The 24,789-nt window shown below is 47.1% G+C and overlaps 1 protein-coding gene across 3 annotated transcripts; it reads right to left on the bottom strand.

Annotated features, from left to right (window-relative positions):
- Nucleotides 1-458: 458 nt before the first annotated feature.
- On the bottom strand, nt 459-12,093 carry LOC135819505 (uncharacterized). Of its 3 annotated transcripts, XM_065332722.1 has the most exons (5): nt 10,894-12,093; nt 10,107-10,434; nt 8,511-8,896; nt 7,715-8,023; nt 459-5,668 (listed from the first exon to the last, which is right to left on the bottom strand). In XM_065332722.1, the coding sequence occupies exon 5, from the start codon at nt 5,482-5,484 to the stop codon at nt 1,018-1,020; it is 4,467 nt and encodes a 1,488-aa protein (XP_065188794.1). In that variant the 5' UTR covers nt 5,485-5,668; nt 7,715-8,023; nt 8,511-8,896; nt 10,107-10,434; nt 10,894-12,093; the 3' UTR covers nt 459-1,017. The 3 variants fall into 3 exon arrangements, with proteins under 3 accessions (XP_065188794.1, XP_065188795.1, XP_065188796.1); XM_065332723.1 differs by lacking the exon at nt 7,715-8,023; XM_065332724.1 differs by lacking the exons at nt 7,715-8,023; nt 8,511-8,896.
- Nucleotides 12,094-24,789: the final 12,696 nt, after the last annotated feature.

Raw genomic sequence — 24,789 nt, 5'->3', positions numbered from 1 at the left:
ATAGTCATGAAGTTGATTGTTCCAACTAGGAACACACGCTTCTTGCCGAACTTGACACTTGACTGACTCACGACTGCCATCCGGAGCACACGAGGAGCACGTCGCACCTTCCACTCGGCAAACCTGCAAGAAAGCACCACTCCCTGCTCAATACACGGTGTTTCGGGGAATTCACCCCTCATCAGTTGAGCTTGAGTAGGCTGAGGAAGATTGTGCCTGAAAAGCACCACTTATATACTGAAGCTCAACTGATGAGGGGTGAATTCCCCGAAACACCGTATATTGAGCAGGGAGTGGTGCTTTCTTGCAGGTTTGCCGAGTGGAAGGTGCGACGTGCTCCTCGTGTGCTCCGGATGGCAGTAGTGAGTCAGTCAAGTTTCAAGTTCGGCAAGAAGCGTGTGTTCCTAGTTGGAACAATCAACTTCATGACTATTACCGCCGAAGTCGCAACTTCTAAGTTCTTTTACATAATTCATCCAAAACTAGCATAATTCAATGATGGAAATGGAAGGGGAGGAAGGGTGTAAGAAAAGGACAGCACTATCCATGCTCTGTGAGTGGATATTCTGTAACATAGCTGTCACCATGGTTACAGTGGAGTTGCTGGGTATGTTGCATTACACAGCAACACAGAATTACTGGTGGGAAAAACAATGATGCTAGTGGATATGTTGCTTCTTGCACTGAAATCTCTACATGTTTGGGAATGTAGCGTGTGTTGTGAAGATCGTACTGAAGAAATGTCTGACAAGTGATCTAAACCAATTATGGTAGCTTTCACTAAACATTGCTGAAATGAGAAAAAGTATAGATTTCAACTGTAGCTGCCTCTCTCAGGTAACTCAAACACTACGGGTACTATCATGCATTCCGTCTGTTCAAGTGTAGCAGCTATTTCCAGTTTCAAGGCTGCTCCATGAAATGGTCATTATGAGAATAGCAAACAGGAAGAGTCTATGGCCAGCAGAATATTGATCACGTGACTGAAAACACTCACTGTCATATTGCTCTAGCTGTTCAATCAGGTCGCTTCATGAGTTCCAGAAGACAACTTGGGGTATATGAGATCCACCCGTCAAACAGCGGCATTCTGAACTGCTCTGTCTGACATGGATTGCCACCTAATGCTACAGCACGCATACGCTGTACACCAGGTGAGCTGATGAGCTGCTTCACTCCATCATCTGTCACATTGTTCTTGCACAGTGAGATGGTCTTCAGTGTGGTGTTGGTCTCCATAGCAACACACAGTGCACTAGCGCTGCGATCACTCAAGGCATTACGGCCAAGTCCGAGCCACTTGATAGACTGATTACTGCGTAGAGATGTGATGAACTCAGCTCCAGTGTTATCATCCAGTCCTGTCCCTGAAAGTGCGAGACAAACAATCCCTGTGCACTGTGACAGTAGACTCGTGACTGGACGGATAACATCAGCTTGCTGCTGCTGTTGTGGTTGTTGGGGCGGTGGCAGCTGTTCATATGTAGGAAAGATGTTGTTATCTGACATAACCAATGCCAGTGGAGATGATAGAATTCGATGACGACATGCTCTGAGTACTGAGCACAATCCACGCAGTCCAATGTTGTTGTACGATAAGTCGACCACTCGGATTGTGTTGTTGTGTGCCAGACCTTGCTCGGCAAGCACCTCTGCACCACTGTTGGTTATGTTGCAGTAACTGAGATCTAGTATATCCATAGTTGTGTTGCAGGCCTTGACTGGGATGACGTACTGGACAATTCGACGGACTAGGTTGTACATACGAGAATGCTGATTTTCGCCATCAGTGGCAATAGCTGGAGCAATCTGCTGTGCGCCAGCATCACCAATGTATTGCGTGCAGAGATTGCCATGGTTCTCGAGGAACCTTTGCCGCAGATCCTGTTCCCCTACACCATCGCTGTTCACAAAGTGTAGACCAGTGACCACCACATCACCACGGGATAAGCACTGTGCTGTTGCTATGGTTTCCAGGCCTTCTCTGGTCACATTACAACCTTGTAACTGTACTTCACATTTGTGGCCATTCTGAACTGCTTGAGAGGTGCTAGTTGATGAATGCTGCTGCTGCTTTCCGTTCTTTCTGTGATAGAACTGACAGATAGCTGGAACGATTGCATCATCCAGGTCATTGCCTATGACCCAGACTACCTCAACGACATTGGTATTCAAAGCGGCCAGAACTTGCTCAATGTCTGAGTTGCTGGGGTTGTTGCCGCTCATATTTAGTCGCTGAAGCTGTGGCAGTTTGGTGATGAGTGCAGCCAATTGACTTCCACAACCAGCTGTCAGACCAACATGCCGCAGACTAAGGTGTGTAAGCTGACAATCACTGTAGAGTGTCTGTTGTAGATACTCCAGAAAGCCATTTCCAAGTTCCGTATTGAAAGTTAACCCTAAATGCTGGAGATTCCTAGCTTGCACACATGCCAGCAGAGCTGGATAGGTACATGCTGATAGATCACTACTCTCGAGCCCCAGCTTTCTCACTTTGCTGCCTGGACAAGATAGAGATCTTGCTGCCATTTCCACCAGACGGGCACTGCATGGATTCACCCCCAGTCGTAGCTCTTCAGCCTTGGTCAGTGTGAGTATGTTGCACTTCTCTGCTGTGAGGTTACAACCTGTGAGATCCAGTAGCTTGATAGTAGTTGCATGATCATGTACACACTGTAGTGCCAGTATATCACTCATTACAAGTCGAACGTTATTCAGTCTTAGTCCATCAGCAGCAATGCTGTCCACTGCCTTGGAGAGGTAACTGGTCTCCTCACTCGCGCCAGAACCAAACATTGCTTGTTCTGTGAGGGTTGGTCTGGTGTTGACATGCTCCATGAAGTAGGACAGGAGAGAACGAGTAGCGTTGGCAACAGTCCGGCCATGTTCTAACATTGCTGATTTTAGTATACTGATGATCTCCGCTAGTTGCTTGCTAGTTGCAGTACCACATACAAGTGCCCAGAATGGTGCTGTCTCCTCACCAACACCATAACCATCTTGTGCACATTCTTTCACAGCTTGAGCATGCTCAGGATCTGCACACAAGTACTGTGCTGCAAAGTACTCCTGTAGTGAGTAGTGTACGAAGTAGACACATGGTTTTGCCTGTGAACGTAGTACATTGCCAATACCGGTGTTACTCTCAACAAGGAGACCAATAGAGCAAGCTGCATTCCTGCACTCACTGGACAAGGCGCTTGTAGGAATCAGTACTTGCTTTCTATTCAAGTACATGAGAGCTACACGACCAAGCTCGTTCTGTGCACGTTTGCTCATACATTGATGTGATTGCTCCATATCACTGCTACGTTGTAGTATTACTGCATCTCCACTGACAGCTGCGGTGTGGGCTGTATCAGTTGATGCTGGTACACAGTGATGGGGTTGACTGCTACGAGTTGTCCACTGTGGAGTAGAGTGTTCCTCTTGGTCCTCCTCTGTTTTTGTGACACCAGCCAAGCTGTTACTCAGTGTGGGACTCTCAAGGCTGACTCCATCATCTTGCAACCGCCAGCCACGCAGGTTTGCAGCTTGCTTGACAAAGCCGGAGTACATCATGGTTGCACACCTTGGTACATTCTGACGACTTCGGTAGAGCTCACAGAGCATTGCACATAGCAATGGGGAGGACTTCAGTGCTTCTTTGACGTGGCCTAAGCTAACCTCGCATAGCTCGTCCCAACAAGACTGGCCAAGATGTTTACCAAGATTACGAAGGCAGTAGCGTTCGAGTTGATGATCGTTGAATCCAGCCAGCCAATAGTGTTCTTCACATTCTTTTGCAAGCGTGGATGCTAGCTGACAAGGACGGCTTGTCAACAAGATTCGGGAGTCAGCAAACCGCTCACGATGGACGAGAGCAGAGAGAGCTGATCGTTCCTCGAGCACATCTTTACCAATTTCGTCCAATCCATCGACAATGAACAGGACTTGTTGTGATTGATCCTCTAGGTACTCGATCATTTGGTCTTGCTGGTGTGTGTCTAGATGCAGACATTGCTCATCCAGGCCAAGTAGAGTAGACCAATTGTAACTGCAGACTCTACCCACATCACGGCAAGGTAGATGTACGACATAGTTGAAATTGGAGAGCACTGCATCTCTTCTAAACTCCTTCTCCTCTTCGGCATGTTGTCTCCGACTTCTCCCCCCGCTGCTCTCAGTGCTGCTCCCACGACTTTTTTCAATGTTGGCCCCATCTCTGCTTCCACTACTTTTGCCATCATCATTTTTGCCCTTTGCACTGTTTTCGTTGCTGCTAACACATGTACTGCTGCTGCTGCTGCTGGTGGTGCTGCTGCTGGTGGTGCTGCTGGTGATAGTGTCGATGCTGCTGCTGCTGGTGGTGCTGCTGGCGATAGTGTCGGTGCTGCTGCTGGTTGTGTTGGAAGAGGTGCTAAGACTGCCTGTCATGGTGGAGGCGTTACCACTGTTGGCAGCAGTTACATCCTTGCTGATTGTAGTGTTAGCTTGGCGTGTGGAATCAGGATCAGTAGCACTGGTGCATGCACCCCTGTCAACAGCACTGCAAGAAGGTTCAGCACTGCTGCTGCTGCTGCTGCTGCTGCTGCTGTCAGTGTTGTTATGGTAGTGGTCGGACAAAAGCATCTTACACACTGTGCTTTTCCCGCTGCCAGCTGGAGAAACAAGCATGCTGCTTTCAACAAGTGATCTGCGGTCGTTATCATAACGTGATGGCACATGCTCACCTAGTTTACGTTGCAGAAGTTGTGATGCTCGACGTATTGGTATTGATCTCGTTGTCATGCTGCATCTCTCTGTTTTTCCACCCTTTTCATTCAGTTGTTGTTCAGCTTGCTCCAGTGTCAAGGCCTGCACGCTAGTGTAGAAACTGCGAACATCAGTCTGTCCTTCACGCCGTGTCCCAATTCCTGGTAGAGCAGTGCTCTTGCTTTCGATTCGACAAAGTTGAAGAAGACGCTTACGGTAGTGTGTTAGCAATGGTTCAACATCAGCCTGCGGTTGTTGTTGTTGTTGTTGAGTTGTTGCTTGGCTCTTCTGTACACTGGCAGTGGTTGCATTGGTGGCTGCTTGTTGCAAGCCGGTAGATGGCGTTGGGAAGGTTTCTGGTAGGAATGGAGCAGAGCGTTTACACTCCCATCCGTGGAACTCCATGTCACCATTGGATTGGCTGGACAAATTTCTTTGATCGTACATTTCTGCCCTGCTCTCCAGCTCCTTGGCAAGCTGCTCAAAGTTGTTCTGACGTAGAACATTGCAAAACATTGCAAACACCTTCTTTCCTTTCTGACCTGGCACAGTCAGAAGGTAGCCAATTAGCAAACTGATCTGTTCATGGCCAGTCAACATGCGGTGTGTGATTTTGGCAAACTCGCGGCTGTTGCTCGGGATAAAGCTGTTGCTTACAATCCGATCCATGATGTCGTCGACAGAATGTTGAAGGTCCTCGCATAGCGTGCTCTCGAGGTCCTTGAATGCCAGTGCTTCGATGGTCTTCATTGTGAAGGCTACGTTTGATCAACACATAGACTGTTGGTGACTTGGACAATTGGTGTCGTGAGGTGAAGCTGATTGACTACCCGGACAATTGCTGGTCAGTGTGCTTCACTGATATAATGTCGATGGTACTGGAGATGATAATGGAGATGATACGGCAATGGCGTTAGTAGTTTCACCTCGCAATCTGTACACAAATTAGAAAGGAAAGAAAAAATGGAGCAGATTTAGAACGATGATATCATTGCATATTGAACATGAGAGTCTATAATAGTTAGGAATGGGGGGGGGGGGTAGTGATCAGACTTGTATTCATTTTTATGAAGAGGGGCGGGGTGGGGGGCGGGGGGGGGGTAGTGATCAGAGTTGTCTTATATGAAGAGGGGTATGGTGTGAGGGGAACGGGGGGGGGGGGGGGGGTGTAATCAGCCTTGTCTTGTATGAAGAACGGGGAGGGGGGGGAGGGAACATGGTGACCTGACTTGTCTTGTGTGAAGAGGGTGGGGGAGGAGTGGGAGGAGGGGGAGGAGTGGGAAGAGGGGGAGGAGTGGGGTAGTGATATGACTTGTCCTTTATGAAGAAGGCTGGGCTGAGCAGTGGTGGTGGGGGGGGGAGGCATTGATAAGACTTGTCTTGTATGAACAAGGGGTGGTAGGAGGGGGGGGGGGGATAGCGATGAGACTCCTTTCGTGTGGAGAGGGGTGGGGGAGAGGGGGGGGGGCATAGTGGTCCGACTTGTTACCTTAGACTGTTAGAGACGAGTGGTGGCAGGGTTCCCTTCACATTTGTCTTGTGTGGAGAAGGGTGTTGGGGAGGGGGGGGGGGTGGCGAGAGGGGACATAGTGATCAGCCGTTTTGAATGTGGAGAGGGGAAGTGTAGAGCTCAGTGGTCCGACATTTGTTCGTTTGGAGAAGGGTAGTGGGAGGGGTGGTGGGAGGGGCCGGGTGGTGGGAGAGGGGAGGATGATAGTGAGTGGGCGTGTCTTGTGTGAGAGGGGAAGCAGAGAGCATGGAGATCTGAGTGTTTCGAGAATGATTGCTAGGAATTTATAGATAACGACCATGTATATTGTATGGGCCGCAATCAGCTAAATTAATTATGTCTTTGGGTTTTCGAAAAAAATTAGAATTGACGGAATGTAAAAAATGTTTTTGTCGAGCGAGTTCACGCTGCGCTTTATTCATGAACCGGTGGCGATCATCTTCTCACTTTCGTTCAAACACTATTATTTGGTGGTCTAGCTCAAGTAGCTGGCGTGCAAAGACTGACAATTCCGAGTCTACTAGTGGCAGTAGAGCAGCACACAGGGTCAGACGATCGCTGTGCCCGGGTTTGCTCAGGTGTCAGCAAGGTCGTAGCAGGAGATCTGTAGAGCCACGATGACAATTTTTTGGACCCGATGTTGATGTCAACAGCGAAGCTGAATCGCCCTCGTCGTCCCCAGTAGCGAAGAAGCCTTGTGGGCGAGTACATTAGACCACGAATTAGCCTACGATAATAGGGCCACTCAGCTATCATGAGTTGTCTTGCGCAGTTTCGGAAGCGCAGGTGACGATCAAAAGTGTCACTGCCGGAATCGAAAGGGTGTGCAAGTGCAACGCCGCCCAAAGCATCTTGCCTGATTCGTGGTGTTTTCCCGGAAGACCGTGGTCCATGGCTTGGAACTGATGTCGTTGATATGCTCATGTCGGTGTCATCATGTTTAGTTCCTTTGTATTATGCTCCTCCACAAAAGCCATTTGTTCGTCTGTGCGAAAACTGTGATTGTCTATTTCAAGGTACATGTATATATTTTGAAAGTGGTGTTTGGGGCACTTTTAGACTACTTTGGTGCCCTGTATCGCCTTCAAGAGGTCAAGTGAGGTCACAAACACAGTTTTCTGGAGAAAAACGAAATTTGAAAGTTGTCCCTCTGAGACATGTTTTAGCTGGTTGCGGCCCATATTGGCAAATTTCAAGAAACCTCTGCAGCTGTGAGGTCACAATTAATGATAGCATCCAAACAGGCAATACAGCATGCATGTATCTATCTACCTATCTCATTTTCATTATGTGTTGTTGTCTTGCACACTCAGTGTAAAATTAATATAGATGTGCTGTGGCCGGATATGTAGAGTTGTTATTCGTTATCCTGCATGGTTGGTTCATGGGATGTAGTTCCTAGCAATTTCACAGCATTATGTACTTCATCACTGTGCTATATGTCAGGAATGGGAATAGAGAAAAACTCACCGTGTCTATGGCCGAGGACACACTCCCTGGTGATGGTTTCTGTTTGCACGGAGTCAAGTTGTATAGGCAGAGATCAGGTCAACAGCTCAGGATCAATAACAGTATAGGGTTGTAGTGAGAATGCAGCTGATGTGAGGGTAGAACAGATGTTCCAGCAGCAATGTTATTTCAAGTGTTGATAGCCACGGTCAGCTGAGGAATTTGCACGTTCAGCGAGTGACCTGTTCCACAGTATTGATCTGTGAGTGGAGTAGCGGAGAGAATGTTTTGATGACGTCACCAGATCTTGTTCTGGCTGTGTTGAGTGTCCTAGGCACGAATGCACACAGTAGAATATCAGAGATTAAAACAGCATTGTGAAAACAGTGAATTGTTCACAGACTTTACTTTAAGTCAGTGGTGGAGCCACATGATCATTCACTATAAGCGAGGGTTCTTGGCTCAAATCCTTGTGACAAACATTCTTTTCCTCAGACTTTCCCATTTTCAACCCCCTCTTTTCCTTGTGAATGCTCACAGACTGAGTATAATACACAGGCAGATAGTTACAGTCAGTAGACATTTTTCACTAATTTCTGCTACAGAGAGACCAACAGGATGGGTACACAACAACAAGAAAGCCAAACTCCAAGTTCATGACGTTTTCTACAAGACGTACGACTCCTATCATCACCCACAACCTTAATACACAATAATGCAGTAGTGCAGTGTGTCAGTCAGGGGTATGTAAACATAGGCAGTGCTGCTACTTCACTCTTGCAAGCAGTTACTTGTCCATATAGCGGGATGAGCTAACCTTGGGTATGTAAAGGGTGAAGCTACCACACAGCTAGCCTTGGTGACTGGAGCAAAAGACAATAGTGTTGTTCTGCCAAGTTTCCTCTAGTCTCTGCAGAAAACTCTCAAGTTGTACTTGTAGTTGTGGTGTTGACTTAGCCAGGTGAAGACCGAACACAAGTAGACAACTTTGAAGCAGAGGCGGTGTACTTTATGGGAACGGAGAGCGTACTGATGTAGGTACTTTGTTGAACGTGTTGTAGTTGAGATGAACTGCGATAAATCTTTAATGGCTGATAGGTTGATATGATGACTTGATACCCGAGTGGGTCTATTGTTATTAGGCGGATGTCTGTGATAGTCACCACTGTAATATCAATCCAATACAGTGGTGGAGATTGAGATCTGGGAAAACATCAACAAGAACAGAGAGGTCACATACAAAGTTGAGCCGGAAAACCAATTTCAAATTTGCAGCCAAACTGGATGAATAGGATATTGTTTTGAACGTGGTCAAATGCTAGTAGAGCAAATGAATGTTCCTGGCTGGAACGATCAATGTTTCAATAGCATTAGGATACGTATATGACATATTGGTAGGAATTAGGTTTGATGGTAGTGGTAGTAGTGACTGCTATATATATAGAAACCCGGTGGAATAGCCAGGGCTGGTGACCTTACTAGCTTAGCGTGTACATGCACTGTAACACTGCAGAACTGGACCAGCAGTACTGACAGCTGCATGGCCAGCACCCCGTGGCCGCTTGACGTCTCACCGGATTTCAATGCCCACACCAGTAAAAAGTAAGTAAATTATCGTGTGCGTTCCCAAAAGGGAACTCAACCCCCACACCAGTACATACATGTATATGTAGGTAGGTAGTAGGTTCAATGGAATCCCCGCCGTGTCCTCTGCTTGCGGGGGGAGCTCCAAAGTGGGGCAGCAACCACCTCCTCTAGTGCTATACTCCACTGAATGAATTCAAGTTAAAATGTGTGTTTGGTGCTATGTAGGATATGGTTGCTGGCGGTGAGCTAACTAAGGTGTGGACGTCAAGACGTAGGATTACATGTACAAATGTATGATAAGGATGGAGCGTCATGGCGAGTACTAGTGGAAAGGTGAGAGAACACCTTGAAGTGAGATCAGTGTGGCTTGCAGAAGAATTGCAAGGGAAACAGGGTGTGGGAGGGATACAGAGGGATACAAAGGGATTCAGAGGGATACTGAGGGATACAGAGGGATACAGATGGATTCTGTTCCAGTACGGTCTTGTTTGTAGGGACAGGGCTGGTGTGCCCTATCTCTAAGAGTGTTGATTGAAAAACATTCCTACATCCTGTAATATGGTACCTGTCACTTTAGACAGTGGCCTGCTAATTGGGACATCTACCAGCCAATTTTGACGAAGGCCTGCTATTGCCGGTGGACAGTGGCCTGCTAACTGGGACATCTACCAGCCAATTTTGACGAAGGCCTGCTATTGCCGGTGGACAGTAACCTGCCATTGTGGACAGCAACCTGTCATTTCAGTTAGCAAGCTGTCACTTTCGAAAGCAACCTATCCCCTTGCATGGCAACTCTCATTTTCAGACAGAAACCTGTAACACTCACCTGGCTACTTAATAAATCCTCTAGTAAATCCTGTAGAAATGGTGTTGAAATCCAGGTAACTATGACAACCAGATGAATACCATGAGTACTGTATTCCGGTGTAGAGTGTTAGCAGCACAGGACAGGGTGTATATGACCCTGGATATCCGGTTCCGGCTTTGTGTTGCTGGCTTGGTGTGCTGGATTGTGTTATGACTACAAATCAACTTCAGATTTCAGACCTATTGACAAAGTGGAATGCCAGAGTATAATTGTTGCTCCGCTGAGGAAGTCTCTTTTGTGGACAGCTGCTGACCAGTGACTCTCTGAAGTGAGTGTCGACAGTTTCCTGTGACAATAACAAGACAAAAATGAACCAAAGACAAACAACGACAAAACATTCTGGCTGAATAAAGACAGATGGGGCAACGAGCAAGCACAGCAAAGCTTCAGGACAGGAATCTCTGTGGAAATAGCTTTACAGTACAATTACTCCTCCATCCACACACTGCTCAGTACTGCAACCGACAGAGCTTGCTTACAAAGAATGCACATAGCTCAAAACAATGTCCAACTTGGTTTCGAAATTATGCCGTGTGGACTTGGCAGCGTCCATCCTCCATGATTTTGTAGAGTGAACCGCTCCACACCTTGATTTACTCTATGTAGGGGAAACCCCTAAAAATGGTGTACGTATAGTGCCTGCAGGTAAACCTGGAATCCAATTACTCGTTAGACAATGACTCCACTCTGGGAAAATCCTATTGAGACAACAGTAGACCACTGTGTAAAACCATGGAGAACTGACCTTTCTTTTGCACAGAAACCCCTTGAGTCCACGTGTTTCCTTTGATGTAGAGAACACAGGTGCAAATGCCAAGAGACGATAAGGCAAGCCAGCAACCCTCACACAATGTAAACTTTGACTGCTTTCCTGATGAGTCGCAGAAATTCCAGTGATAGCTGTAGTAAAATTATTAATACCAGTGCCAGTCAATGGTAATAGTGGTTACAATTCCAGTCAATTGTAGAAGTTGTAGATGACAGCTGCAGTTAATTGTATCAGTGGTAGATGACAGCTGCAGTTAATTGTATCAGTGGTAGATGACAGCTGCAGTTAATTCCTGCAGTGGTTGATGACAGCTGCAGTTAATTGTGTCAGTGGTAGATGACAGCTGCAGTTAATTGTATCAGTGGTAGATGACAGCTGCAGTTAATTCCTGCAGTGGTAGATGACAGCTGCAGTTAATTGTAGCAATGGTAGATGACAGCTGCAGTTAATTGTATCAGTGGTAGATGACAGCTGCAGTTAATTCCTGCAGTGGTTGATGACAGCTGCAGTTAATTGTGTCAGTGGTAGATGACAGCTGCAGTTAATTGTATCAGTGGTAGATGACAGCTGCAGTTAATTCCAGCAGTGGCAGATGACAGCTGCAGTTAATTGTGTCAGTGGTAGATGACAGCTGCAGTTAATTATATCAGTGGTAGATGACAGCTGCAGTTAATTGTATCAGTGGTAGATGACAGCTGTAGTTAATTGTATCAGTGGTAGATGACAGCTGCAGTTAATTCCAGCAGTGGTAGATGACAGCTGAAGTTAATTGTATCAGTGATAGATGACAGCTGCAGTTAATTCCTGCAGTGGTTGATGACAGCTGCAGTTAATTGTGCCAGTGGTAGATGACAGCTGCAGTTAATTGTATCAGTGGTAGATGACAGCTGCAGTTAATTAAAGCAGTGGTAGATGACAGCTGCAGTTAATGGTGTCAGTGGTAGATGACAGCTGCAGTAAATTGTATCAGTGGTAGTTGACAGCTGCAACTATCAGTGGTAGATGACAGCTGAAGTTAATTGTGTCAGTGGTAGATGAAAGCTGCAGTCAATTGAAGCAGTGGTAGATGACAGCTGCAGTTAATTCCTGCAGTGGTTGATGACAGCTGCAGTTAATTGTGTCAGTGGTAGATGACAGCTGCAGTTAATTGTATCAGTGGTAGATGACAGCTACAGTTAATTACAGCAGTGGTATATGACAGCTGCAGTTAATTCCACCAGTGGTAGATGACAGCTGCAGTTAATTCCTGCAGTGGTTGATGACAGCTGCAGTTAATTGTGTCAGTGGTAGATGACAGCTGCAGTTAATTGTATCAGTGGTAGATGACAGCTGCAGTTAATTCCTGCAGTGGTAGATGACAGCTGCAGTTAATTGTAGCAATGGTAGATGACAGCTGCAGTTAATTGTATCAGTGGTAGATGACAGCTGCAGTTAATTCCTGCAGTGGTTGATGACAGCTGCAGTTAATTGTGTCAGTGGTAGATGACAGCTGCAGTTAATTGTATCAGTGGTAGATGACAGCTGCAGTTAATTCCAGCAGTGGCAGATGACAGCTGCAGTTAATTGTGTCAGTGGTAGATGACAGCTGCAGTTAATTATATCAGTGGTAGATGACAGCTGCAGTTAATTGTATCAGTGGTAGATGACAGCTGTAGTTAATTGTATCAGTGGTAGATGACAGCTGGAGTTAATTGTAGCAGTGGTAGATGACAGCTGCAGTTAATTGTATCAGTGGTAGATGACAGCTGCAGTTAATTCCGGCAGTGGTAGATGACAGCTGTAGTTGATTGTGTCAGTGGTAGATGACAGCTGCAGTTAATTGTATCAGTGGTAGATGACAGCTGCAGGTATTTGTGTCAGTGTTAGATGACAGCTTCAGTTAATTCCAGCAGAGGTAGATGACAGCTGCAGGTAATTGTGTCAGTGGTAGATGACAGCTCCAGTTAATTGTATCAGTGGTAGATGACAGCTGCAGTTAATTTCAGCATAGGTAGATGACAACTGAAGTTAATTGTATCAGTGGTAGATGACAGCTGCAGTTAATTGTATCAGTGGTAGATGACAGATACGGTCAATTGCAGCAGTGGTAGAGGACAATTCCAGGCAGTCGTAGTATCGGTAGATGACAATTCAAGTCGTGGTGGTACCTGTAGGTGACAATTCCTGTTCCAGTGAACGTTGTTGTTGATATCAAACAGTTACTTCAATGTTGGATACCAGATGACCATAGCCCTGAAAACAAATGCCAAATAGTTGATAGTGCCGTGCCGTTGATGAAAACACTTCAGTATTGCTACCACCTGTTCGGTTCCAGTACTGCTAGTCAATGTGGGAACTGTTTTGCTGCTTTTTGTAGTGGAACTCTGGCCAGGCTACAGAGCATACAGAATAAACACACACACGCACACGCACACACACACACATGCACACACATACATACACACATACATACACACACACACAGATGAAGAGTAAATTAGCAAAGAATCGGACATTACAACAGTCTGTAGCCATGATAAAACTTTACAATTCTCTAGCTATTTAGTACCTCTAGCTAGAAGTGCTCATTGTCCCAACAGTAGAGATTAACGTCACTGATTATCAAGACAAGATTGCTAAGGCAATGTCATACTTGTTCAATGCATGTCAACTTTCACTGAGATTGGCAACTGCATACAACAATCGTGACGAACCTCTTAATCCTTTGGGAAGGTTGCTCAAAGAACGGCCGATCACAGCTCTGTGTAGGTGATGGGAACGTGGCAGGATCCTTGTTTTACTTCACAGGTTCAACAAGGTGTTTCAAGGCTGTCCAACGACCTGTCACACCAGCTCTAACGTTCACCATTGGTTATTGCAGTGAGAAAGTATATTGGTGAGTGATTGACAGGTACCACTGAAAGAGAGTGAGGATGTCAATAATAGCACTGTAACTGTAGAGATATAGCCGTGATCTGGTGATCTGCACACTTTACACAACCCACACGTTGTTCATGTACAACTCAGCTGACATGCTCATCGGCACACCTTGTAGCCAACACAGAGCTTGGAACTGGCCGTGCAAAAATGATCAGTTTGCAGAGAGCCAGCCGTGTCTAGTACAGTAGTCTGCATATGTTAGTGAACAACACAGAGCAAGCAACACATAGACAGCAAACAAGATCACATTGGAAACGAACCGTGAAAGTAGCAAAAGCTGGGAGATGGAATTTGCCAAACAAATGGTACCGTATTTCCCCGAATATAAGTTGCATGTTTCTACCCTCAACTTGATGGCCAACAAAGGGGGTGCGAGCTTGGAATCAAGCATGGCTTACTACTGGAGTGAATGTACTGAAACAATATGACGTGGACCTAAAAATGGGGATGCGACTTGCAATCGAGTGCGACTTACAATTGGGGGAATACGGTACATGAAAGAGGAAAGCGATAAGTTTTGTAAGAGAAGGCTTGAAAAACACACACATTGATCATTCGGGAACATTTCTAGTGGGATTTCAGGTCACATACTTGAATTGAGTTCATAGCGAAGGGTTTGGGTTCAAGGTGACGGATTTATGTTCAAGTGGACATATTTTTACTTCCAATTTTCTTCAAAGTAACAAGGAGTGGCTCAAAGTTACAGGTCGTGGCTCAAAAGTGACCAGTTATGGCTAATAATGACTCGACTTTGGCTCAAAGCGACAGATTGCCATCCCATTGGACATGTTGTGGCTCAAAATGACAGGTTTTGGCTCAAAGTGGCAGGTTGTAGCTCAAAGTGACAGGTTTTGGCTTTGAAAGTGACAGGTTTTGGCTTTCAAAGCGACAGATTGCCACCCCATTGGACATGTTGTGGCTCAAAATGACAGGTTTTGGCTCAAAGTGGCAGGTTGTAGCTCAAAGTGACAGGTTTTGGCTTTCAAAGTGACAGGTTTTGGCTTTCAAAGTGACAGGTTTTAGCTTTCAAAGTGACAGGTTTTGGCTTTCAAAGTGACAGGTTGCCACCCCATTGGATAGGTTGTGGCTTAAAGTGACAGGTTTTGGCCCAAAGTGACTGACAGGTTGCCATCCCATTGGACAGTTTGCAATCCCATTTGACAGTTTTCCAACGAAAGTGCTGGGTTACTCGCTGCAGTTTCAAAATGAGAGACTTGAATTCATCAAGGTGTTAAAGTATACCTGCAGCAGGCTAGTAGGCCAGCAGCTTTCCAACAGTCATGCAATATCCAAATATGGAACTGGAACCCTTGTTTTGAACAAAGGCGTGCGTGAGTATCTAATCGAGTGGCTGTGGTCGTTGTTCGAAGAGCAGGGACTTGTTTGTGAATTAAGGAGAGCGCAACGTATGCCATTTTCACGCCTACGCTGGATAGGTGGCAGACTAATTTGAGTGGGCTTATAACTACATTAAGTGAATTCTCATCACCCTTCTCTTTGCTACCGACTTTGCTGCCCATAGACCAGCTTCATCTTCATTTGACGCAGGTCTCAAGCTTTATTGGGCCATGAGGCCAATTCTTCAGCAGAATGACAGCTTTGGCTTGCACCATGGTGTGTTTGGTTGACCAAATGTTACTAATGGAACTGTAAACTCCAAAGAGAAGCCAATCTTGAATTAGACCAGGCAGCCAATGTTATACATGCACATCCCAGGGAAGGAGGATGAGAAAAAGTGAGATACCGGAAAATCGATACAAGCTTCACCCATAGGCAATTCAGATTTGAACAGCCGAGTGAACAGGAAGTGGAAGCAAATTTTTGAGCTCCGCAGTTTTTAGTTTCCACGGCTTCCTGGCAGCCCTTCGGCGTGGCCAAGAGGACCAGTACTAGTAGTAAGTATAGATTAGTAGTAGGGCTGACCCACCTCTGGCCGCCATGCCCCCAACTACAAAGACCGCCCTCAAGGGGCTCTCAGAGGCAGAGATGAAACTTTTGTGCTCCCTTCCGGGTATTGAGTCGTCTGTGCTGGAAATAATCAAGACCCTGGCTAACCTAGCGTCCGAGTCGGCCGATCGTGAGGCTCGCTTCAACAAAAGGATTGATGAGCTGTCGCGGCAGGTGTCCGGCCTGACTGAGGAGGTTGTATCCCTCAAGGAAGCCGCCATTGCCAAGGCAAGTGTTCCGCCGAAATTTCAAGCTGCTCAGCAGAGCCAGCGTACGCGTGCGAAATCGTCCAGAAATCGTACCCGTACCCACCCAGGCCAGGCGGCCGGGTGCACTAGTAGTAGTAGTACGGGTGAGCCCCGTAGCGTGGGTGACACGGGCGGTGACCCAGAGGCGCAGAGTGACGAAGACATGCAGCACGACGTGACGAGCGTGGAACTTGAGGAGTACGGCGAGGAGTTCCAGCCTCTGGACGTCATTTCTGACGATAGTTGGCAGCTAGTGTCATCAGAGCCACCCAGACCCAAGACATCTGTCCTGTATGTCGGTAACCTGAGTGAGTCATGCACTGACGACGACATCAAAGCTTTCACCCTGAAAAGGTCAGGCACAGCCGGGACTCCAGCTACTGTCCATAACTGTAGCATCCACAAGGCTGAAAATGGCAAGATATCTGCAAGGATCACTGTGGATGCCACTGCCATCGCACTCATCACCTCACCAAACTTCTGGCCAAGGCCACTCTATGCCAGACCGTGGAAGTTTAAGCAACGTTCAGTTGAGCCTGATCGTGACGACTTGCCTCGCAGCCCGGGAGTCAACACGGAGCAGTCCGGCTTGGCAGAATGACTACTGCAAGTTTCCGGCTGCTAGTCACAAACGCCTTTGGGCTGCTGTCCAAACTCGGCGAGTTCCAAAACAATCTGAGTTCAACTAAGCCTGATATAGCGATCGTCACAGAAACGAAATTCACGCCGGACAAGGTTCCACTCGCCATGTCAACTATTCCTGGCTATGCAGCACCTATTCGCCAAGACCGAACTGCTTCAGGCGGGGGCGTAGCTGTCTGGGTGAAGTCCAACCTGCATGCTCGGCACCTTGACACCATTGACTGTAAAGGTTTTGAGGTAGTATGGCTCTTAGTAGATTCATGCTCTCATGGCAAGGTTGTAGTCTGTGCTGTGTATCGTTCCGGTTCAAGTAGCCCATCAGATTGCTCCGTCATCGACTACCTAGACAGCTCATTACCTGCAGCACAGCAACTCGGTGACCATGTAGTCATTGCAGGGGACTTTAATGTCCACAATTCCGCCTGGCTCAAAAGTAGTAAAACAACATTGGCTGGTCTTGCACTGGAGTATCTAGCATCTGCTTATTGCCTCACGCAGCATATCACGGATCCCACTAGAGGTGATGCCATTCTAGACCTTGTCCTTTCAGACTTGCCTGGGCATGTGAGCACTTCTATCTGTAAGCCCCTTGGACGCTCTGACCATGCGGTCATCATCGCAGACTTCTTGACAGTTTCTCCCTCACAGGAGGAGAGCTCTACTAGAACAGTATGGCGCTACAACAAAGCCGATTGGTCGAGACTGAGGGCACACTTCAGATCCGTAGATTGGCTGCAAGTCACTGCTCCCCATACCGACTGCAACAAGGTCTGGGATGTCATCTCAGAGACAATTCTAGTGGGGATGCACCGATTTATCCCGTGCAAGCAATACACTACAACACCCTCTGACCCTCCATGGTGGAACCCAGAGTGTCTGGACGCAGTAGTCCTCAAGGAACAGGCCTGGCGGCGCTGGAGGAGATTTCCATCTTCTGAGCCTCTGAAGCAGACATTTTTACAATCAGTCAACCATGCCTCAACTGTGATGGACACGGCCCGCCTAGCTTGGGAACGGCGTGTCCGGGCTAAGCTCTGTGCGGGTAATCTGCGTGACAAACAGTGGTGGTCGGTGATGAAATCAGTCGCTGGTGTTAAGCGCTCCTCTGATATCCCAACCCTGATTGATGCACATGGGCAGGAATGCGCAACCAACCTGGCAAAGGCAAACTGCTTTGGATCATTCTTTTCCAAGAAATGCAGTCTTGCCTCCGACATATCAGTGGACAGCCTGCCTGCTGCCTCTGGCGACAGTAAAACTCCATCAGTCACAAGGATCCATTTCCGGGCTGACACAGTACGACGACATCTGGCAAGACTCGACTCCTCCAAAGCCACTGGACCGGACAATATCCCAGCTAGGGTACTCAAGGAATGCGCAACTGAGCTTGCGGGGCCCCTAGCACGCCTCTTCTCCCTGTCTTTCAGTACTGGCCACCAACCACAGGCATGGAAGGTTGCCCGAGTAGTTCCAGTATACAAAAAGTCTTCCAAATCCGCTGAAAAGAATTACCGACCAGTCTCGCTGCTTTCTATATGTTCCAAAGTAATGGAGTCCATCATCAACCGCCAGTTAATGAACTTTCTGGAGGGACAAAACCTCCTATCACCAAGGCAATTTGGCTTTCGCCGAGGCCTAGGTCCATCCGATCTACTTACGGGACTACACCACAAGTGGTCGGCCACATCTGGCCTTGGTGGATCTGTGGAGGTGCTTGCTGTCGACATCGCCGGGGCTTTTGACAAAGTCTCCCACACAGGTGTACTGCACAAGTTGCGGAACATCGGTGTGAAGGGCCCCCTCCTGGACTGGCTTAGAGATTACTTAACAGGTCGTTCGCTGGAAGTGGTCATCGGCGGCAAGAGCTCCGATCGCTATCCGATCTCTGCAGGAGTACCACAAGGCAGCATCCTTGGACCGTCCTTGTTCCTAGTATATGTAAATGATGCTGATAGCTGTCTGGCTCCAGGGTCTGAAATGGGAACATTTGCAGACGACACCACGCTGTATGCCTGCGTCAATACACGCGATGATGCCATACACCAAGCTGACAGTCTTCAAGCTTCCGTTAATGCGTTACATGCATGGGGAACAAAGTGGCATGTTAAGTTTGAACCATCCAAGTCGCAGCTCCTACGAATCTCCTGCCATCGCCAGCAGCCTTGGCCTGTCCCCGCAATAAACTTTGGAGGGGAAGTCATCCCACAACAGCCACACCTCAAGCTCCTCGGAGTTATGGTTGACTCCAAGCTATCCTTTTCCGCCCATCTCCGGTCAGTTGCTGCCAGGGCAAACTCACGTCTTGGCCTCCTACGTAGAGCTGCTCGTGTTCTGGACTGCCGTGGCATGTTGGCCGTGTATCACGGCTTCGTCCGGCCCCTGCTCGAGTACGCTCCCCTTGTCTGGATGGGAGCTGCTCCCACTAACCTTGAACACCTTAACAGAGTGCAGAGGCGTGCCCTCCACATCCTGGGACCCAACATCTTGCTACAGAGCCTAGAGGCCCGACGGACAGTGGCGGCACTGACTTTCGTCTACAAGCTGCTGGGCCAACCAGGTCCTCCTCTGCTGAGATCCATGGTCCCCCCTCTCGTCGTCCACCATGCCGCACCTGTAACCCGGAGACAATGCCAACAGTCTGCTTCACACCCCTTCCAACTGGAAAATGTTCTCCCTCCAGGCGCTCCTAACTACCTAAGACGCGCCTTTCCATACAACATCATCAACACCTGGAATGCGCTGCCATCCTCCCTCTTCACCAAACCACCATCTCCTAAGGGCCTACAATCCTTCAAAGCGAACGTCCACTACCATCTTCGCCGAAGCCAGTGGCTTTGGGCCACAGACTCCCTCTAACAGTTCAGAACTATTTCCATCCTGAAGCTCCCCCCCCCCCCCCAAGCATTGCATGATGTTCACTGCATCTGAACTGCCTTTGAATCTATTTTTCTCTCTTCTTGTTCTCTCTCCACCCCCACCCCCCCCCCCCCCCCTCTCTCTCACTCTCTCTCACTCTCTCTCTCTCTCTCTCTCTCTCTCTCTCTCTCTCTCTCTCTCTCTCTCTCTCTCTCTCTCTTTCTCCACCCCCCTCTCTCTCTCTCTTTCTTTCTCCTCATCCATTCTACCTCACCTTCTCTTGTCTTTATCGCACTAAATCACCCCCCTCTTTTAGGCTATGGTGCGTAAGCTCACGTTAACGCCGAGACCATAGGTCGGTGTTGTGGGCTTGCCTCACCAGCACAGGCTTGCTTTGCAGCCCCTACTCTCCCTGCTGTTTTGTCATTGTATACTCTGTTGTCTTCTCCCCTTCTGACGAGTAGGTTGTGTACTTAGTAAAAAAAAAAAAAAAAAAAAAAAGGTTGCTCCGACCACTGATGTGTCTAACTTCGCAGCTGGAATACCATGCCACAGGGACGTTGTTGGTCAAGGCCTTTTTTTGGTTGCGTTTTTGGTTGGAGGCAGTTCAACAATAGGTTGCGTGAACCACAATTGAAAATTTGGCTCATGATTTTTTAAACAGTACATCTGAGGGACATATCAAACATACCTTGTTGAATAGGGGTCTGTGAAATCGACCGTGAAACACGATGCCTGTAAAGACCACGCTCCGAAAATTGACAGCTTTCCGTGCGAATTCTACCTCTCGCCTTAGCCTCTTCTCTGTAAAACAACAGAATGGACAGGGAGACAACAGAATGGACAGGGAGACAACAGAATGGACAGGGATACAACAGGATGGACAGGGAGACAACAGAATGGACAGGGAGACAATAGAATGAACAGGGAGATAACAGAACGAACAGCGAGATAACAGAATGAACAGAGAGACAATAGAATGAATAGGGGGACAACAGAACAAACAGCGAGATAACAGAATGAACAGAGAGACAACAGGATACACAGGAAGACAACAGAATGGAGAGCCAGACAATGGAAAGGACAGGGACACAAGAAAGACAGATTGATGATTATAACAACCCCCCCCTCTACCAACCCATTCACCCCACCCCTATCCCCATCCGAGGCACAGAGGACAAAATTTAATAGCATGCACAGTAAGTACTCTGCCAACCCCACACTCCAACCCTAGCGCATTTGATACAATTTTAACCGATCGGACAAATCAGGTAACACCGACTCCTGGTGTGCCCGACCTCGCGAATAAAATAGTATGGTTGAGTGAACTTGTTGGTCAAAGCCAATTTTTGAGATGACTACATCAATAGTAGCTTGCATGATGCACCATTACACATTTGCCCAATGATTGTTTTCAGACCGGATATCTGAGGGACATATCCAACATACCTTGTTGAACAGGAACCAGTAATGCTGACCGTGAACTACGATGCCTATGAAGACCACCCTCTGAAAATTGACAGCTTTCGTGAGAATTCCACCTTTTGTCTTGGCCCTTTCTCTGTAAGACAATAGAATGAACAGGGAGAAAATAGAATAGAGAGCGAGATGACAGAATGAACAGGGAGGCAACAGAATGGACAGCGAGACAACAGAATGGAGAGCGAGACAAAAGAATGGAGAGCAAGACAATAGAATGGACAGGGAGACAACAGAATGGAGAGCAAGACAACAGAATGGAGAGCAAGACAATAGAATGGACAAGAAGACAACAGAATGGAGAGCGAGACAACAGAATGGAGAGCAAGACAATAGAATGGACAGGGAGACAACAGAATGGACAGGGAGGCAACAGAATGGAGAGCGAGACAACAGAACGGGCAGGGAGACAACAAAGATACAGTCTATGGCACCCCCTCCCTTCCTCCTCCCCCCCCCCCCCCACACCCCGCCCCTTCACCCCCGCCCCACCCCTACACCCCTCCCTACTCCTCCCCCTACACCCCCGCCCCACCCCTATGCCCAACCCCACCCCTACTCCTCCCCCTACACCCCCACCCCTTTTCCCATCCTAGTCAAAGAGGACAAGTTGCATGGACAGTAAGTACTGATAACATTGATAACACTAACGTATTACTCCTGCCATGCTCAGCCACAAACGTACCGCCTCCTCTACCCCCCACCCCACTGCAATTGATACCAATTTAACCGATTGGTCAAATGAAGTTGCATCGACTCCTGGTGTGCCCGACTTCGTAAATGAAATAGTATGGTAAAGTGAACTTGTTGGTCAAAGTCAATTTTTGGGCAAACTACTTCAATAATAGCTTGCGTCTAGCACCATTGAAAATTTGTCTAATGATGATTTCAAGACAGTCTATCTAAGGGACATATCAAAATACCTTGTTGAATAGTCGTCTGTAATATCGACGGTGAGATACGATACCTTCTGAAAATTATCAGCTTCCGTGCGAATTCTACGTCTCGCCTTTGCAGCTTCTCTGTAAAACAACAGAACGGACAGAGAGACAACAGAGCAGACAGAGAGACAGCAGAATGGACAGGGAGACAACAGAATGAACAGGACGGCAACAAAGACAGATTGATGACCATGCTATCATCACAGTAGAGGAACTAGAGATCATGTTTGCTTTCTCAAGGTCTATAAGGGGCCATCCGTAAACAGCGATATATTTTTCAAGACATCGACGGAGTTTCAGACTGAAACCACAAGAAATTCAAGTAAGACTTGAACACAAAGTTTCTATCCGTATTAAATATTTGCGAACGGCAGTTCTCAACATGAAAGAGATACGATGCAAAGAGAGCGATTGTTCATAACAAGTTGAGAAGAATCAAAGGTCCCTCTATGGGAACATAGTTGATGACAGCCATGACAAACGGATCAGCAATACCACTTCTCCGGTGACATAATGCGCCGCTTGACCTCTCTAGCTCTCAACTTGAGAGTGATAGAGAGCGATGAAAAGGAGCAGCGAGACCACTCCATGAACGAGTGAACACGCTGCTGTTTCGATTGCACGGTGAAATGAACGGATTCTGAATTGAAGTACTTGTTCAACCTTCGCAAAAGCCCAGATTTGAACATTGACGACCATGCATTCTTTAGAATTCTGAAGTCCGACTTCTCGTGGCTACGGAAAGTTGAAGTGACTTGCTAGTGCCTTTACTACTCCTATCACAAAATACTAGAGATTGGAAGAAATCAGGAAATCATAAATATTTCCACGACTCCGTGGTGGCATTTAGTATATTCGCCACCACGCATTACGCAGCTTGAGAGCAAAATATGCGTCGTGCAATTGCGACGCAAAAGGAATTGTCAGGTCACACCACCAACAGTTCCTCTTGTATAGACACTGTGTAAAAGTACATCGGTTGAACCACCTCCGACGAGTGATTTCCAGTCCACGCAAATTGTTCTTGACCTGTCCCAATTGTTTTCATATCCATCGTAATCCATCACAAAGTATTTATTTGTTTACGGAGGACGTACCTACATATATATTGTGATGTTTTCTAGGCAGAGCACCCCAGTAAGAACAGAAACATACCTTAATGAATAGAGAGCACAGATATCGGCAGAGATCACCAAAGGTTAGATGAATCCACTCCTGCTAACCCCAGGTTAACTGGAAGAAACTCCTTCAACGAGTGACCAATTTCCTGTGTGCTGGTAAAATTAAACACAAGAGAAAGGCACAAATACATGTAGGTGTTAACTGAAGCGACACCTTACAGGCCACAGAACAGTTCAAACACTGCGTTTTGTAACTCGAGATATAAAGAACACGTGCACAAATTCATCGCAACAAGCAATAAAAAGATCACATTTCGCACTTAGAATAATTCCAGCAAACATGATCTTTTCAGGGATCAGGTTTCATTCCCTTGCCAGGCACATAGTACTAGTTTACTAAAGCGGTTTGGCACAAGCGCCACACACATCAAATAGTTACCCATCGCGATCAATAAAAGCAATTATATCCTTCCAGGTTTGCGTTTTTGGGGCTGTGAAGGGTTCAGCTTGTAATAATATTTTTAACCAGTACATCTAAGAACCGTATGAAACATACCTTGTTTAATAGGAGTCTGTGGTATCGACCGAGAAATACAAGACCTGTGAAGACCACCCTCTGGAAATTGACCGCCTCCGTGCGTCTACCTCTCTCCTTGGTCGCTTCTCTGTAACACAACAGAATAGACAGGGAGACAACAGAATGAACAGGGGACAACAGAATGTATAGGGAGACAACAGAATGGACATCTTGACAACAGAAAGGACAGCTAGACAACAGAAAGGACAGGGACACAACATAGACAGCCCCCCCCCCCCCCCCCCCCGCTTATATCAACCTCCCCCCCCCCCATCACCATTGAAAATTTACCCAATGATTCCTTCAAGACGGTATTATCTTAGGGATATATCAAACATACCTTGTTGAATAGGAGTATGTGATATCGATCGTGAACTTCGATGCTTGTGAAGACCACGCTCAAAAAACTGACAGCTGTCCTGCGAATTCTACCTCTCGCCTTGGTCCCTTCTCTGTAAGAATGCGGAATAAACAGGAAGATAACAGAATGAACAGGGACACAACAGAATAAACAAAGACACAACAGAATGGACAGGGAGAAAACAGAATGAATAGAGTGGCAACAAAGACAGATTGATGACCATGCTATCATCGCTGTACTAGAACCAAAAGCCATGTTAATGTTCTGAAATACCATAACCCAATCCCTAGATGTGAAGAAGAGGGTGGTGCGACTTCGGCGATAGTTGGGGAACTGTGTGTTGCTACCTACATGGGAGCTCGCGGCTTTCCTGCGCTGGAAACGGAGCGTCTCTGTAAGTTTGTATCCCTGGTGATGTTTGTGCCTGGAGAGCAGTATATAAGTGGTGCTCTTCAGACACAATCTTCCTCAGCCTACTCAAGCTCAACTGATGAGGGGTGAATTCCACGAAACACTGTGTATTGAGCTGGTAGTGGTGCTTTCTTGCAGGTTTGCCGAGTGGACGGTTCGATGGACTTCTCGTGTGTTCTGGATGGCAGTCGTGAGTCAGTCAAGTGAGAATTCAAGTCGGCAGGAAAACCTCAAGCTCCCATGTAGGATGCAACACACACTTCCCCAATTCCTAAAATTGATTATATCTTAGAGTGCAATCTTTCCACCGTGATGGTAGATGTGATAAGAGGAAGTGTACCCTTAAATCAATTTTTCACCAGTTGTAGTC

The sequence above is a fragment of the Sycon ciliatum genome, chromosome 6 (genome assembly GCF_964019385.1).
Source record: "Sycon ciliatum chromosome 6, ocSycCili1.1, whole genome shotgun sequence".
NCBI lineage: Eukaryota > Metazoa > Porifera > Calcarea > Leucosolenida > Sycettidae > Sycon > Sycon ciliatum.
Note: the sequence above shows the minus strand (reverse complement) of the source record. Positions and strands in the feature narration are given on the sequence as shown.

Coding starts and splice junctions, on each gene's coding strand:
- LOC135819505 (XM_065332722.1), bottom strand. CDS start 5,484: ATGAAGACCATCGAAGCACTGGCATTCAAGGACCTCGAGAGCACGCTA.